This window comes from Lactuca virosa, chromosome 5, assembly GCF_052849685.1.
Source record: "Lactuca virosa cultivar CGN04683 chromosome 5, Lactuca_virosa_CGN04683_v6, whole genome shotgun sequence".
Lineage (NCBI taxonomy): Eukaryota > Viridiplantae > Streptophyta > Magnoliopsida > Asterales > Asteraceae > Lactuca > Lactuca virosa.
This window is the reverse complement of record NC_136430.1, coordinates 398,392,287-398,407,721: the sequence shown is the minus strand read 5'-3', so window position 1 is coordinate 398,407,721 and position 15,435 is coordinate 398,392,287. Positions and strand designations below refer to the sequence as shown.

At 32.9% G+C, this 15,435-nt stretch overlaps 2 protein-coding genes across 2 annotated transcripts; one reads left to right on the top strand and one right to left on the bottom strand.

Annotated features, from left to right (window-relative positions):
• The first annotated feature begins 9,407 nt into the window (after positions 1–9,407).
• Positions 9,408–11,400, top strand: LOC145110933 (cyclin-dependent kinase B1-1-like). The gene is made up of 6 exons (XM_079047247.1): positions 9,408–9,958; positions 10,032–10,143; positions 10,223–10,316; positions 10,590–10,659; positions 10,842–10,980; positions 11,077–11,400. The coding sequence occupies exons 1-6, from the start codon at positions 9,552–9,554 to the stop codon at positions 11,167–11,169; spliced, it is 915 nt and encodes a 304-aa protein (XP_078903373.1). The 5' UTR covers positions 9,408–9,551; the 3' UTR covers positions 11,170–11,400.
• A 2,974-nt stretch (positions 11,401–14,374) lies between these two features.
• Positions 14,375–15,016, bottom strand: LOC145113850 (late embryogenesis abundant protein At1g64065-like). Its single transcript, XM_079049902.1, has one exon. It carries the CDS (start codon positions 15,014–15,016, stop codon positions 14,375–14,377), a length of 642 nt encoding a protein of 213 aa, XP_078906028.1.
• Between the last annotated feature and the right edge of the window lie 419 nt (positions 15,017–15,435).

Genomic DNA, 15,435 nt, shown 5'->3' with positions numbered 1-15,435 from the left:
CTCTGAACCCTTCATGGTTAGGGTCCACAATTCTTGTTCCAGTTTATGTATCTCCTCCCTAGGACAATACTCCTCTACTAGCATCATTTTTAGCTCCTCCCATTTCATGGAATTTGCAGTATCAATTCCCATGGTATTCACATGGTTGTTCCACCAGGTGAGTGCTGCATCAGCGAAAGTACATGTTGCAAATCGTACTTTACAATCATTTGGACAAAAGCTTATTTGAAAGACGGACTCTGTCTTTTCTATCCACCTCGTCAAATTAACTTCCCCTTCATTTCCATGAAAGCTTTTTGGCCTGCAATTCGTAAAATCTTTGTAGGTACATGTTCTAGTGGTCCCTACATGGCCTTCATTTCTAACTCCATCTCTTGTGACATTAGATAGAGCCACAACAATTCTTTGAGCTATGATTTCTTCAAGTTGTACTGTACTTATTGAGGGGTTTATTTCTGGTGGTGGTTGTGGTTGTTGTTGTTGTGGTGCTGATGGTCGGTTAGGGTTTAGCCGATTACTCCTTCTAGGCATTTTGTTTTAGTTCCTATTATAAATAATAAGAATTTTATGAGTTTTGTTAATCATTTAATACACGAGTACTAAATACTCCAGTTATTATTCACAGTGTAAAACGTAATAGACAACATAATGATTACTGTAACATATGCTTCATATTATTACCAGTGGTTACATCAGTTTATTTAGGTTATAAGAGAAAAGTTTCTATAAACATTGCAAAATTTGCAAGGTTTTCTACATCCTTGCTATAAACTTTCCTCTTTTCGCCTTAACTAGTCTGATTTTCTCTATTTACATAACCACTAGTTGGAGCTTATCTACCAGAAACCTAAGTGATGCCCCAGCACGTCGGTGACATTAACCACTTGCTCTTCAAGTGCTTGAGTTCTCTGCTCAAGACTTCCCGTGCGTTCTTCATTTCTTGAGGTTTGATTGTAGAGCTCTAACTCTGCAATCCTGGCATCGTGAGTAATCATGTCATTATAAGCAAAATTTATACGATGATGGACATCCATCACCGATTCCTGATCTCGTGTCATTTGTCCTTCTAGCCTTCGCACTCTTCCAGAGAGGTGAGTAGCCCTCCCTTCGACAATTTCCATTTTGTCTTCAATTTTGACACTTTTCTCAAACAATTGGGATAAAGTGTTATCTTCAGAAGAATGTGGGAGATGTGGTCGAGATGATTGACCAGTCTCATACATCTTGGCAGCTCTTTCTTCCGCCACCCACCTATCAACGGTTTGTGCGATCCGTGCAGGTTCATCTTGAACTCTATGACTTCCTGAAGATGTCGCCTTCTGACTCTTCTTAATCTTTGGCCATATCGGTATGGATTTACGTGCCGTGCGTTTCATTTTTACTCCTCCTGGAACTTTATGGTAAAGAGTGTTCAGTGGTGGTAAAGATGATGTCACCGATTCTGTCTCCTCCATGGATTCGCTTTCTTCCATTGGTTCACTCTCTTCCCATTCGTTGGAGGGTAAAGGTGCTCCATCGTCAGAAGGTATTGGATGAAAGGTGGTTGGATTTATAGGGTAGTAAGGATCGCCTACCATCATGGGGAATGAAATTTCCTCTTCTTCATCCGTATCCTCGATGATTATCCATTCTCGTGAATGTGCCATGTCGAATTCCTATACGTTTTGGATCACCAAGAGTTTTAGTCTATCAAATATTACTCCCAAATTAAATAGTTCATATGATCTGATCATAATAAAATGTAGTTGCGCACCTACACCTAGTTGTGATAGGATATATGCACATATAAACTTTAGTTGGAATATTTGATCTAAATCCTTGAGATCAAAAACATTTCGGGTATTAAGGTGTATTCTCATCGCGGGTCTGAGTCTTTACATATGACTCTATATTCTTATTTATTGTATTCATGCTTTAATTATTGTTTGTTACTTCAGGTCTATCTGATAAGGCTCCGGCCGGTCAGGACAGTCGAAAGGGCAGGATCATTTTAGCATATAGCCGTTCTGAAATCCAGCAACCCAAATCGACATGTCTATCCTTGTCACCGCTCCCGTAAGTAGTCCTTCAGTAGAATAATTAATAATACTTTTTATTTATAGGTTAAGGGATATACCTAAACCTAATAGAGTAAGCCCTAAACTATAGACGTGCTTTCCTAAGAAAGTACTAGTTCACTATAGTTAATAGCTCTGATACCAATTTCTGTCACACCCCCAGCCATCGACGGAAACACCGGGTAGTGTAACGTTATTCTTCGTATCACAGTTATATAACATACATTGAACAGTACTAAAGAAAATACATACCTTTATTGATAACTGAAAGTTACATAACTGTTTTTCTAGAACCAATTACATAATATCCGACTATGGCATACTTATTAATGAACAGAAAGGTAATAGTAAAACTTCTTCTGTTCGAATACATACCAACTTTTCAAGTTCCTGAAAACACATCCATTTTAAAATACGTCAACATAAAGTTGGTGAGTCCACAGGTTTTGACTCCATAAAATAATACATTTTCCACATTCAAAAGTATAGTTTTTGAAAGTATCATTTTGACTCTCCAACATTTAGTATGTATATTAGGTATAATAGTTTACTTATCAATTAAGTGTTATACCTAAACATTCCTTAATCCTAAGGTATAAGTAGGGGAAACTTATACTTAACATTAATACTTGTATACGACAAAGTATAATGTTTCTAACAATTTGCTACCATGAGCCTGTAACCGCTGCTATGACATAATACCTCTAATAGAACACACTCATGATTTACCATGAGAAACAAACACACTTATGATTTATCATGAGAAACAACACTGTACGCTTCATCGACGCCGGAACAATAATAAATAAAAGGATAGTTCATCACTTGCTGTTGGTTGACTGTAGCTAACAGTCACAAGTGGGGTGGTCAACCCGTATACTAATTATACACGACTTCCTCGCTCACACGGGATTAACGGTTACAGTTCAGAGGATTTCCACTAAGATCCCCAATCTTAGTTGATGAATACAATTACTCATGTAGACTTTGACGGCTTCCTATAGCTCTAACAACAAAAGCATCTTTATGTCTAAAACCCTAAGTTACTAGACTATGCTTTTAAACATTACTCCTAACTTCATAATATTTAGGTAGTATAACAGTTATATCTTGAAGTAAAACCAGGTTCTATCTTGACCTAAAACCAATAATAACAACATATAACGTTCCTAGTTTTATCTTGACATAAAACTATCAATAACAATACTAAGTTTTATCTTAACATAAAACTAACAATAACAACGTATAACATATCCAGTTTTATCTTGACATAAAACTATTAATAGCAACATACTTTATAACTTAACATATAAATCTTCCGAATATAACTTCGGAACTATATCGCACACAACAGATATATAGAATCTTAAGTATAACTCAAGATCCACATTAGTAAATTAACATACTGATAAGTTGATAATAGTTGTATATATTCAAAATATTATATTTAGAACAACTATACCCCGGCTATTATAACTATATACTACCATATAGACATAATAATAACATATATATAATATCTAGCATGCGTTTCCCCCCGAAATATTAGAAAGTGGGGCCGTGAAACTCACCCTAGTAGCGTGATTTTATGTTATCTAAGCAAAAACGGTCAGCGTACGAGGTCGTCGGGACTCGGGATGCAAAATGGCCTCCAAAAACGAGATAGAGAGAAGAGTTTAGGTGTGAGAAGTGTTAAGGTCGAATTTGCTATTTATAGGCTGATTTTTGGCCATTCACGACGTGAACCAAGCATGCTCACGTCGTGAGCTCGATCTTGCTCACTTCGTAGACCCGCCATTTGGTCCCTAGCTTCGGATGGTGTCCCTTTGACTCCTCATGTCGTGAAAAACTCCTTGTTCACGTCGTGAGTTTGGATCTTATCCCCTCGTAGCCTCGTCATACCTTCTAGATCCGAAATGTGGCGGTTTGAGTCCTCACGTCATGAGTTTTTATGCTCACGTCTTGAGTTCAGTCAAATTAGGGTTTCTGACAGCGATATCTTCGGAAGGCCATAACTTTTGCATACGAACTCCGTTTTTGATGTTCTTTATATCCACGCGTAGGTATTTACGAGTACTACAACTCTCTTTTAGACTTAAATAGCTAATTCTAAGTCTATTTTAAATTCCTCTTATTATAGAGATTTATAGTGTTCGGTTTATCATAACTTCTTCATGCGAAGTCAGATTCAAACATTCTCTATATTTTTGGGATCGTATGGATGTATACTTTGAGTTGTATTATAAAGAAGATTCATATTTGTATTAGAATTTATCATGAACTACATAACACTCTTACCACATTACTAGGTTAACATAATCACATTACATGATTGGCATAATCACATGTGATTGTCTATTGACCTATTTTGACTAGTGTTACAATAAGGTAATTTTATCTTTGAATATAGTTCAATACAAGTATTAACAAACACCAATTTAATAATTATTTTAGTTCTGTTATGTTATGTTCGGTCTTATATTGTTCATGGACCAAACGCTGCCTAAATGTTGGAAACAACATCAATAATGTATGTGTGGCTGTGTGCCTTGGCGTTTGCTTTCCCCCTTTATAGACAACACAAAAAGCATATCTCTTATCTTCTTCCTTATTTTATTTTTCTGATTAAGGTTTGTTTTGTTTAAGGTGAAATAAGTCGGTGGATCGGAAATATGTAGGAGATGGTGGTGCTTGGATGGTTCTCGGAAAAGTCAAGGCATTTGTGGTCTGTGTTCTTAGTGGTTAGTGGTGGAGATGCCAGATACGCAGATAAACCAATTTCTTTTCTTCTTCTTTTTTTCTTTTTCTAATTTGGGTTTGGTTTATATAAGGTGGAATAAGGGTGATAGATCAGAAATATGTAGGAGATGGTGGTGCATGGATAGTTCTTTGCAAAGGCAGGGACTCTATTGAGGTGTTCTCGGTGGTTAGTGGTGGAGATGACAGGTGGTATAAGGGTGGTCCATGGTGGCGAGATGTTTAACTAGAGGTGAAACAGACTCATGAAGATGTAGGAGTTGTTTTCAAGAAGTGAAGATGGTAAGGGTGTAAAGAAACAATGGTAACAGGGGATGTAGGGTTTTCTTCGTGGTTATAATGATTGTCTCTCACTAAGGTAGGGCAGACGGAAATGGTGTCAACTAGTGGTGGTTTGTGGTGGGTTGTGAAAGTGGTCGATGTAGAGATGCTCGACAGTGGTTAATGGCTGAAAAAATTGTGTGACTTGATGATTGTTGTGTACTCGGAAGCAAACAGGCGGCAAAGATGATGGTGGTTTAAAGGTGATTTTCCGTTGAGATTTTTTTTTTGGTGTTGTTTGCTTATTTGATGTGGTTTTCATCATTTTATGGTGCAACCTATATAGTTCCCAGATTGGTTTTTGGTGCGGTTTTATAACCACACCATTAAACGAGGGTATTTTTATGCGATATTTGTTGGTGCGGTTCAATACCCGCACCAACTAATCATTTTGACCATATCAACAAATCATTTTTGTACTAGTGCTTTTACGTCGGAGATGATCTAATTTTTAACTTCTGTACCGGACAACCTACAATTGCAGAAGTATCACATGCGTTATACGACCAATGCACCATCACCAACCGCACAACCATTCACAAGATCGGGCCCACCACCATCACCTTAACAAAAGCCGACACTCGCAATTAGATATGCATTATTCATTTCAAAATGTGCCATAAGTTAAGTCTCAATGTGAAATAGGAATATATAGTTAGGATTTGTGTATAAAATAAAATGATATAGAGTACAGGCTAAGGGTATGTTTCTTTTTTACTTAATCTACTTAATGTTTAGAAAACTTAATGGGTTAAGATATATATAGTTGTTTCTTTTTACATAATTTTAAGAAAATGACTTAATAAATAAAGTTAGGAAAATGATATCCTTAACATTAACATTAAGTTGTAGTTTCATGTCCATTTTTCCAGAAATATCCTCCTAACAGATCATGTTTCATGTGTTGCAATACTTGTACTTGTACTTTTTTTTCTAAAACAATCTATATTTTTAATTTGTTTACAATTTAAAAGTTTTTTAATGTGATGATGTATATTTTTAATTTATTATAGTTATCACATAAATGATCATTTTGTATATTTATATTTTATAACAATTATTAAAGAATGATCATTTATTATTTTTAAACAAGAGGGTAAAATAGTTGTTTATTTAGATTCAGAAAAGAAACAGCATTTATATTGCAATATTTTATGAGTTCGTATATCAGTTCAGTACACTTTATAAATTCAATACTTAACGAAGAAACAAAACGAGGGCTAACTATCATAATTCTTAAGAGATGCACGTTTGGCACGTTACATAAATGTATCGAATTTTATTTTGTGTTATTTAAAACGAGATGTAAGATTTTTTTTTCTAGGAAAATTTCACTATGAAATCGTTAATTCTATGCATCAAAATACTCATTGCACAATAGTAATTAATTTTCTTATAATACCATTCATTTTGTTCTAATTAAGAGACATTTATGATTTATACATATCTAGTTAAGATTCAAACGACTTTGTTGAACTACATGGCTAAGTATGTTACACTTGTTTATATATTTCAAAAACGGATAATGACTTAGAAGGGTAACATAGTTTAGGTTGTGTACACGTTTAGTCATTGAAGTTATTTTTTGCACAATACTACCATTAAACTTGTTTGATTGTTTACATTACATCCTTATGATCGGTTAGTGTAAGTTTTAACTGGTCATAAAGATCTAATGTGAACATTCCAAATAAGTTTAATGGAAATATATAAACAAAAAAACACAAGGGATCAAATGTGAATAAAACCTAAACTATGTTACCCTTATAAGTCATTAACCCTTTCTATAATAGTTTATTCACATCATTAGAGAAATGAGTTGATCATTTTAGGACCGATCTCATTGTTTGATGAGCCTTGTATTATTAGGTAGTTGGTCAGATATGACTAAGCCAGTTATGCTTAGTTGGAACTAAGATGAGCAACTAGACTGGACTTGGAACCGTTTAGACTAATAATAAGAATCGATAACTGGATTGGTTAGACTATACCGATTTCGGTGTATGTTCCAGTTTTCGGTTCAATACTGGTTGGAATCGACGCATCTTCTTATTCAATTGGTACAATTAGTCAACTAGTTAATAATTTGAGGTCAAATGATTAGAATAATACCAAATCAACCAACAAAAATTAACCCAATATATAAAGAAATAAGGTGTATATAGTCTAAATTGAAGTTCAAACAGTAAGTTCAACTGTTCAATGCTGAAAATAAATTCAGCTTTAATACCTTATGTTTCTGGACTCGTAACTCAATCAACATGTAACCAAATAAGTTGTTTATATAATCTAAAATAAAGTACACACAGAAAAACATGTGTTGAAAAAATTATGACATTCCGACTTCAAACGAATGAGTTATGACCGTTTAAAGAAGTTGAATGATTGAGTAGGTCCGAACTCAAACTGAAACACCTCTCATGCCGACTAGTTGAAAAACGGTTCAATGGCAACATAGAAGACGATCGAAGCTGCCAAGTCATAAGGATGTAAATTTAGGGGAATATATGAAACCGAATAACCGTACCAATTTTTAGGTTAACCAAACTGATATTTTTAAATTTTTCGTTTTGGTTAACCGAGTCGGTAAAATCTTTGATTTTTCGATTCGGTTACGATGTTTTGCTAGGTATGGTTAACCGAAAAACAAAATTTTATTTTCTATTTTTAAAACTAGTGTTTATGTTTAGTCGTTTAAGTTAATATCAAATTATTTCTTATAAATTTCTAGTTACAATTAATAATCACCGTATTATTTACATTTTCCATTTTAAACCAATAATGGTCAACATTAATATTTGTTATAAATATATATAAGTTGATATAGATTAAATTTGTTATTTGCATTTCATCACCATTTCACATATATAACTAAATATTTAACTATCTTTTATCTATTAATTAAAAATATACGTTTTTTGTATTGGTCGATATTATTTTCCATATTCCATGGATATTTGATAATTCATCATAATTTCATTATTAAAAGAAGCAACAATATAATTAAACAAATTATATTGATTATTCATTGTCATTCATTCTTTTTAGAAGATTTGGTTAATTGGTTAACCGGATAACCAAATCGAAAAAATCGGTTAACCAAATACCGATTAACCTGATTTTTCGGTTTATGTTTAGGTTCAAGAAATTAACAAACCAATAGCCTTGGTTAACCTTCCGAAATATGTTTTCGATTCGGTTAACCATCCATGAACACCCCTAGATGTAATGCCAACTGTCCAAACAAGTTGATAATGATATGTGAACAATCCAAAAAAGTTCAATGCTAATATCTAGGGATGAGCATCGGAACCGGGTACCCGTTTTTGGAACCGGAACAGCCTTGGAACTGCTGGTTTTGGAACTGGAACCGCCTAAGGCGGTTCCGGTTCCTGTTTTTTCGGAACCGCTACCCGCTGGAACCGGTATATATATATATATATATATATATATATATATATATATATATATATATATATATATATATATATATTATTTCATATAAATATGTGTGTTACTTAGACCGGTTCAGAATATACGATTTTGTCCGTCTTTGGTCCAAATTGATTTGATTTAGATCGAACTAAATTGCGGTTTTATCAACAAAAGTTAACAAAATTAATTTAACCGGGTCACCCGCTCCCGGAACCGGAACCGCCGGTTCCGGGACTGGTTCCAAACATTAAGAACTGCCTAGAGCGGTTCCGGTTCCGTTTCTAACTTTCTAGGAACCGCCGGTTCCGGTTCTCGCCAAATGAGGCGGGTACCCGCCTACGCTCATCCCTACTAATATCCAAACAAAAAAAACTTAATGGATTAAATGTGAATAAAACTAAACTATGTAACTTAGATCAACCGGTCATAAGGATGTAATGTGAACAGTACAAACAAGTTTAATAGTAATATATAAACAAAAAATAACTTCAATGACTAAATATGAACACAACCTTATCTTACCATTCTAAATCATTATCCCCACATTAATTTGGGTTTTGGTTAAAAACTATTCGATTTTGGATAATTCGGTGGGTCAGATTTATCTTTATTTTTATTTTTTTCAATTTTGGATATAAATTATCGAATTTTCATTATAATACAAAAAAAAAAAAAAATTGTTTTCAAATTTCCATCTCCGATTAATATCCGACGGATCAGATTTGTCTGCACCGGATAGTCTATAAACGAACATGGATCGAAAATATCCGGTTCCTATCTATTGTTGGATATACAAAAGTCTGAATCCAGTCTATCTGTCGAATTCTAGAGCCTGGAGGTGAGAAAATTTGATGGGTTTGGGCCCAACCAAAAGCGAAAGAATTCGAATTGCACGAGAGAGGGAAAATCTCCCGTTGCGATTTCAATTTCAAATTATATCATCCCTCTCATCTCACATCCACTCTCATTCAGCAATCAGCCATGGAAGACAAGTACGAGAAACTGGAGAAGGTAGGAGAAGGTACCTATGGAAAAGTCTACAAAGCCAAAGACATGCAGTCCGGCCAACTCGTCGCTCTCAAGAAAACCCGTCTGGAGATGGACGAGGAAGGCATTCCACCCACCGCCCTCCGCGAGATCTCCCTCCTCCAGATGCTCTCCAACTCCATCTACATCGTCCGCCTAATCGGAGTTCAACACATCCACCATAAAGGCAAACCCCTTCTCTATCTTGTCTTCGAGTATCTCGACACAGATCTGAAGAAGTTCATCGACTCCCATCGAAAGGGGCCTAGTCCTTCCCCTCTCCCTTCTTCTCAGATCCAGAGCTTTCTTTTTCAATTGTGCAAAGGTGTTGCCCACTGCCATGGTCACGGTGTTCTTCACAGGTATCCACTTATCTACTTCCCATCTCCTCCTTTAATTTTGTTTAATTTAATAATCGTTAGAAAAACAATTCAGAGATCTGAAGCCACAAAACTTGCTGGTTGACAAAGAAAAGGGGATTCTGAAGATTGCAGATCTCGGTCTTGGAAGGACTTTTACTGTTCCTCTCAAGAGTTATACTCATGAGGTTTTACTCGCCATCTTCTTCTTCAGTGATGTTGATTAGGTTAGAATTGGAATGTGAAAATTGATGTTTTGGTTTGCAGATTGTTACACTTTGGTACAGAGCCCCAGAGGTTTTGTTGGGATCAACTCATTACTCCACTGGTGTTGACATGTGGTCTGTTGGCTGTATCTTTGGTCAGTATTAATTCCAGATCCTTTCATTCCACCTTCTTATACCCAATTAATGTCTGCTTTTGTTCTTGTTCTTGTTCGTTATATTAGCTGATTACTGTTTTTTGTTTGGAGTTCTTGTTATTATCTCTAAAATAATATGTTATTCTGTATTCATACCAGTTTCTCAAGTAGGAACAAACCCACATGACATTGAAAGACTAAATTCTTTTAATTTATTTCTTGATTGTAGTCCATTGTGGGTTATTAAATAACCTTGATTATAATGTTTGACAGCTGAAATGGCAAGAAGGCAAGCTTTGTTTCCTGGTGATTCTGAGTTCCAGCAACTGCTTCATATATTCAGGTTTATACTTAATACATACAACTTTACATGAAATGATATGTTTCTCTGTTATCTCAAACCAGACAACATGAAGGGTGGCAAATTCTTTGCATTTTTCTAACTGTGATTCTTGAAGGATTTATTATATGAAGTGAAGAAGAAGGCAACATTGATTTTATTTCATTTTTGGTTTGTGGTTGCAGGTTGCTTGGAACACCAACAGAGGAGCAGTGGCCAGGTGTCACATCTCTAAAGGACTGGCATGTGTATCCTAGGTGGGAGCCCCAGAATTTGGCACGTGTTGTTCCATCATTGGAACCTGATGGGATCGACCTTCTATCGGTACTATATTTCTCTCAAACATCAAATTCTTTCTTTGAGTTGCGTAAAAGATTTATTTATTTTTTTGGTGAGATTACATGATTTTGTTGTTTTCAGAAAATGCTGAAATATGACCCTGCTGACAGAATCTCAGCCAAAGGTGCTATGGATCATCCCTATTTTGATAGCCTCGACAAATCTCAGTTCTGAACCACATCATCTATCTGATTGAGTTTCTAGTTTGAGGTTTCAAGTGAAGAATGTCATCATCACCTTGGTGATTATACTGTTTGATATACATTTTACAATATGTGTGTTTTGCTTAGTCTTAAGCTGTGTAGAAAGTGTGTTTCGAGTTTTATGTTAGTGAATTTACTAGACGCTTCCAAAGATTGGGTTGTGTTTAGACTAGTTCTCAATCTCTCGTTTGTTTGTGCAAAAGATTTGAATGTTTTTCTTTTTTCACTGAAAATAGTTATAGAAAACTTTTACAGTCGCAGCTAAACAACAAATAAAATGTTAATGAAGTAGAATGGTTGTTTTACAATAACAAGTTCATGGTTGAAGAAAGAAATAATGTTTAGTCAAGGAGAAGAATAAAGTGTAAAAGATTGTGTATGTAATATGTGCCAGATGATAGGAAACATATATAATATTTAAGTGAAAATAGTTTAAGAACTTCAACAAGAAAGAATACATCATTTTACAATAAAATATAAAGACAAAATTGCAAAAATGGTCCCTGTGGTTTGTCACTTTATGTGGGTAAGGTCCAAAAAAAAGTTTATTAGCAAAAAAGGTCCCTATTTGATGGTTTTGTTGCGGTTTTGGTCCCAACCTCGTTAAGTTTAACAGCATGCCTGTTAACTTTTGGCAAATGACAGATTTACCACTGGGACCATTTCTGCAGCTTTATCTTTCTACCAAACTACAAAGACCAATTATGCAATTTTTCTTTTTCATTTTATTGAATTATTATATATTAATTATTTTAATTACTTTTTTCTTTTTAACTTTTTTCTTATTGTATTATTTTTTTATTGGTTTATTATATATTAATAAATATTATTTTTAATATATTATATTTATATATTAATAAATATTACTTTTTATTATTAATTTTTTTAATTATTTTTATTTGAATTTCTTCTTTATTGCATTAATTATTTTTTATTAGATTATTATATATTAATAAATATTATTTTTAACATATAATATTTATCTATTAGTAAGTATTACTTTTTTGGATTATTAAATTCATTTAATTAATTTTTTTTTAATTTTTTTATTTCGTTAATTCTTTTGATTGGATTATTATATATTAATAAATATTATTTTTAATATATTATATTTATATATTAATAAATATTACTTTTATTATTATTTTTTTAATTGATTTTTTTAATTTCTTCTTTACTGTATTAATTATTTTTTATTGGATTATTATATATTAACAAATATTATTTTTAGCATATAATATTTATCTATTAGTAAGTGTTAATTTATTAGATTATTAATTTCATTTAATTATTTTTTTAAATTTTTTTATTGCATTAGTTCTTTTTATTGGATTATTCATTTAAATTTATTATTTTTATTTATAATAAATAATATTTATTTAATTGTTTTTATTTTGTTTTAATTTCTTTCTTTATTGTTTTAAATAAAAATATCAAACACTCCGGGTCAGCTCCTCCATTCGTTGCATTTTACCATCTTGCGTCGTCGTATCATCTCGCTGGAAATCATCGATCATCAACTACAGTCGGCCATTCTCGACGAAAACTACACCAGTTGACTACCCATACAATGTGAAATAAATCCCAGAAAACATACTTCCTCCAGCCGACCATTCAATACAGATACCACCATCGATGACGATATTGTTAGATCGAGGGTTTTCAAACCACCATATCCACTACAGGTGGTGAAAAAGTTGTAGAACTCGTTATTCGGTACTCGTTTGGCCGACCTCCTAGTAATGAATACTCAGATTTGGTAATTCATGTAGAAATATTTTTAGGGAAATTATATATGTCAAAATCATACGTTAAAATCATAAGTTTATCGAAATATATAACAAATTTTGATATATGTGAATACACAAAAACTAAAATACACACGATAATCTCACTTCGTAAATAATTACTGAACTTATATATTTATATATATAGTAACAGGGTTGGAGACGACCCGATAGTGGTTTGTTGTGACTGAGTGGTGGTGGTGGTGTTGTCCAAAATATGTTATCTTCCAAATATTTAAAATAAATTAGAGAATGTGGGGTGGGTGAGATTTTTTGGTATTTTTATTTGAAACAATAAAGAAAGAAATTTAAAAAATAAATAAATAAATAAAAACAATTAAAAAATATTATTTATTATAAATAAAAATAATAAATTTAAACTAATAATCCAATAAAAAGAACTAATGCAATAAAAAAATTTAAAAAAATTAATGTATAAATTTAATAATCCAATAAAGTAACACTTACTAATAGATAAATATTATATGCTAAAAATAATATTTGTTAATATATAATAATCCAATAAAAAAATTAATGCAATAAAAAGAAATTAAAAAATTAATTAAAAAAATTAATAATAAAAAAAATAATATTTATTAATATATAAATGAATTATATTAAAAATAATATTTTTGAATATATAATAATTCAATCAAAAGAATTAACGAAATAAAAAAATTAAAAAAATTAATTAAATGAATTTAATAATCCAATAAAGTAACACTTACTAAGATAAATATTATATGTTAAAAATAATATTTATTAATATATAATAATCCAACAAAAAAGAATTAATGCATTAAAAAAGAAATTCAAAAAAAATTAATTAAAAAAAATTAATAATAAAAAAGTAATATTTATTAATATATAAATATAATATATTAAAAATAATATTTATTAATATATAATAATCCAATAAAAAATAATACAATAAGAAAAAAGTTAAAAGGAAAAAATTAATTCAATTATTTAATAATTAAATAAAATGAAAAAGAAAATTTGCATAATAGGTCCTTGTAGTTTGGTAAAAAGATAAAACTGCAGAAATAGTACCAGGGGTAAATCCGTCATTTGCCAAAAGTTAACAGGCATGCTGTTAAACTTAACGAGGTAGGGACCAAAACCACAACAAAACCATCAATTAGGAATTTTTTTGCCAATAAACTTTTTTTTGGACCTTAACCACAGAAATTGACAAACCACAACGACCATTTTTGCAATTTTGTCAAATATAATCATCAACAGTTTTATTCCATACAACAACACAAAACACACAGGCAGACGAAGAAGACGCATGTTAAGAAAAAAAAAAAAAAAAAAAAAAAAACCTCTAATCTAATCAAATCAAATCAACAAAATTCACCTATGTATATCGTATCTACTACATCGCTATAATGAGTTCTGATAATTGCAGGTTTGATTCGCGATTCGTCTACCTACGATATCGATATTCACGTCACAAGTTGAGATAGACGTGACGTGAATATGAATGAAAAGCACTCGAACTTTAGCTTTGATCCTAGTATAAGTAGTAAACGGCAAGTTACCGGAGAGGAGATCCCGGTACATATCGGAATCGGAAAGTAATCGATCGGCGAAAACAGTCACCGTGAGATTCAATTCCCTGGTATCATCGGAGCCAATCTCTCCAGCGGGAATAGGAACCTGACCGACTTCGTTGCCTCTGTAGAGGAGACTGGCTGAGCTGGGCTTATACTTTACACCGACTTTGTTAGGGTTCTCAATGGAGATGCCAAGGTCGAGAGAGAGGTTTAAGGAAACCCTAACCGGAAAGGTGTGGAAAGAAACATTTAAATCCTGGAGAGCGACGGAATTAACAGTCATGACGGGCTTCTTGGCTTTGAAGACAGTGAGGCCTAATATGAGGAGGACTAGAAGAATGGTGAGTATAACTCCGGTGACGGATGCGCAGCAGATGATGCATCTCCGGCGTTTGCGCTGTCGAGGTTCGTCAGTGTGGGTGAGGGGAGAGGATCTGAGAGGTTGTTCGTCTTTCTTTTCGATGTCCATTGAAGGTTTTTAATAGAAAACTATGAGAAGTTGGAAGCATATATATGAATGAAAAAGGTGAGGAGTATTTCATTTCATCTCATTTATGAGACTAGGTGTAGCGTTGTGTGTTTAGACTTTAGTTGTAGCCATCCCTCCTCATAGATTCATTGATGGCTATTTTTTTAAATTTCTAGATTTGTCAAAACGTGTTTACTTCAATAATAAATAATAATAATGAATTTAAGTTGAAGGAACACAATTAATAAAAGAAACCAAAACGAATGGAACATGGACTTATTTTATTTTTGTTTTGATGATTTGCATACTAATGAACCCGTTGCCTTTAGCTTTACAAGTCAAAGGCTAAAGATTCACATATGGTGTGTGATTCACATAAGCATCAATCAACCCTCTTTAAATCTTTATGATTTTACATC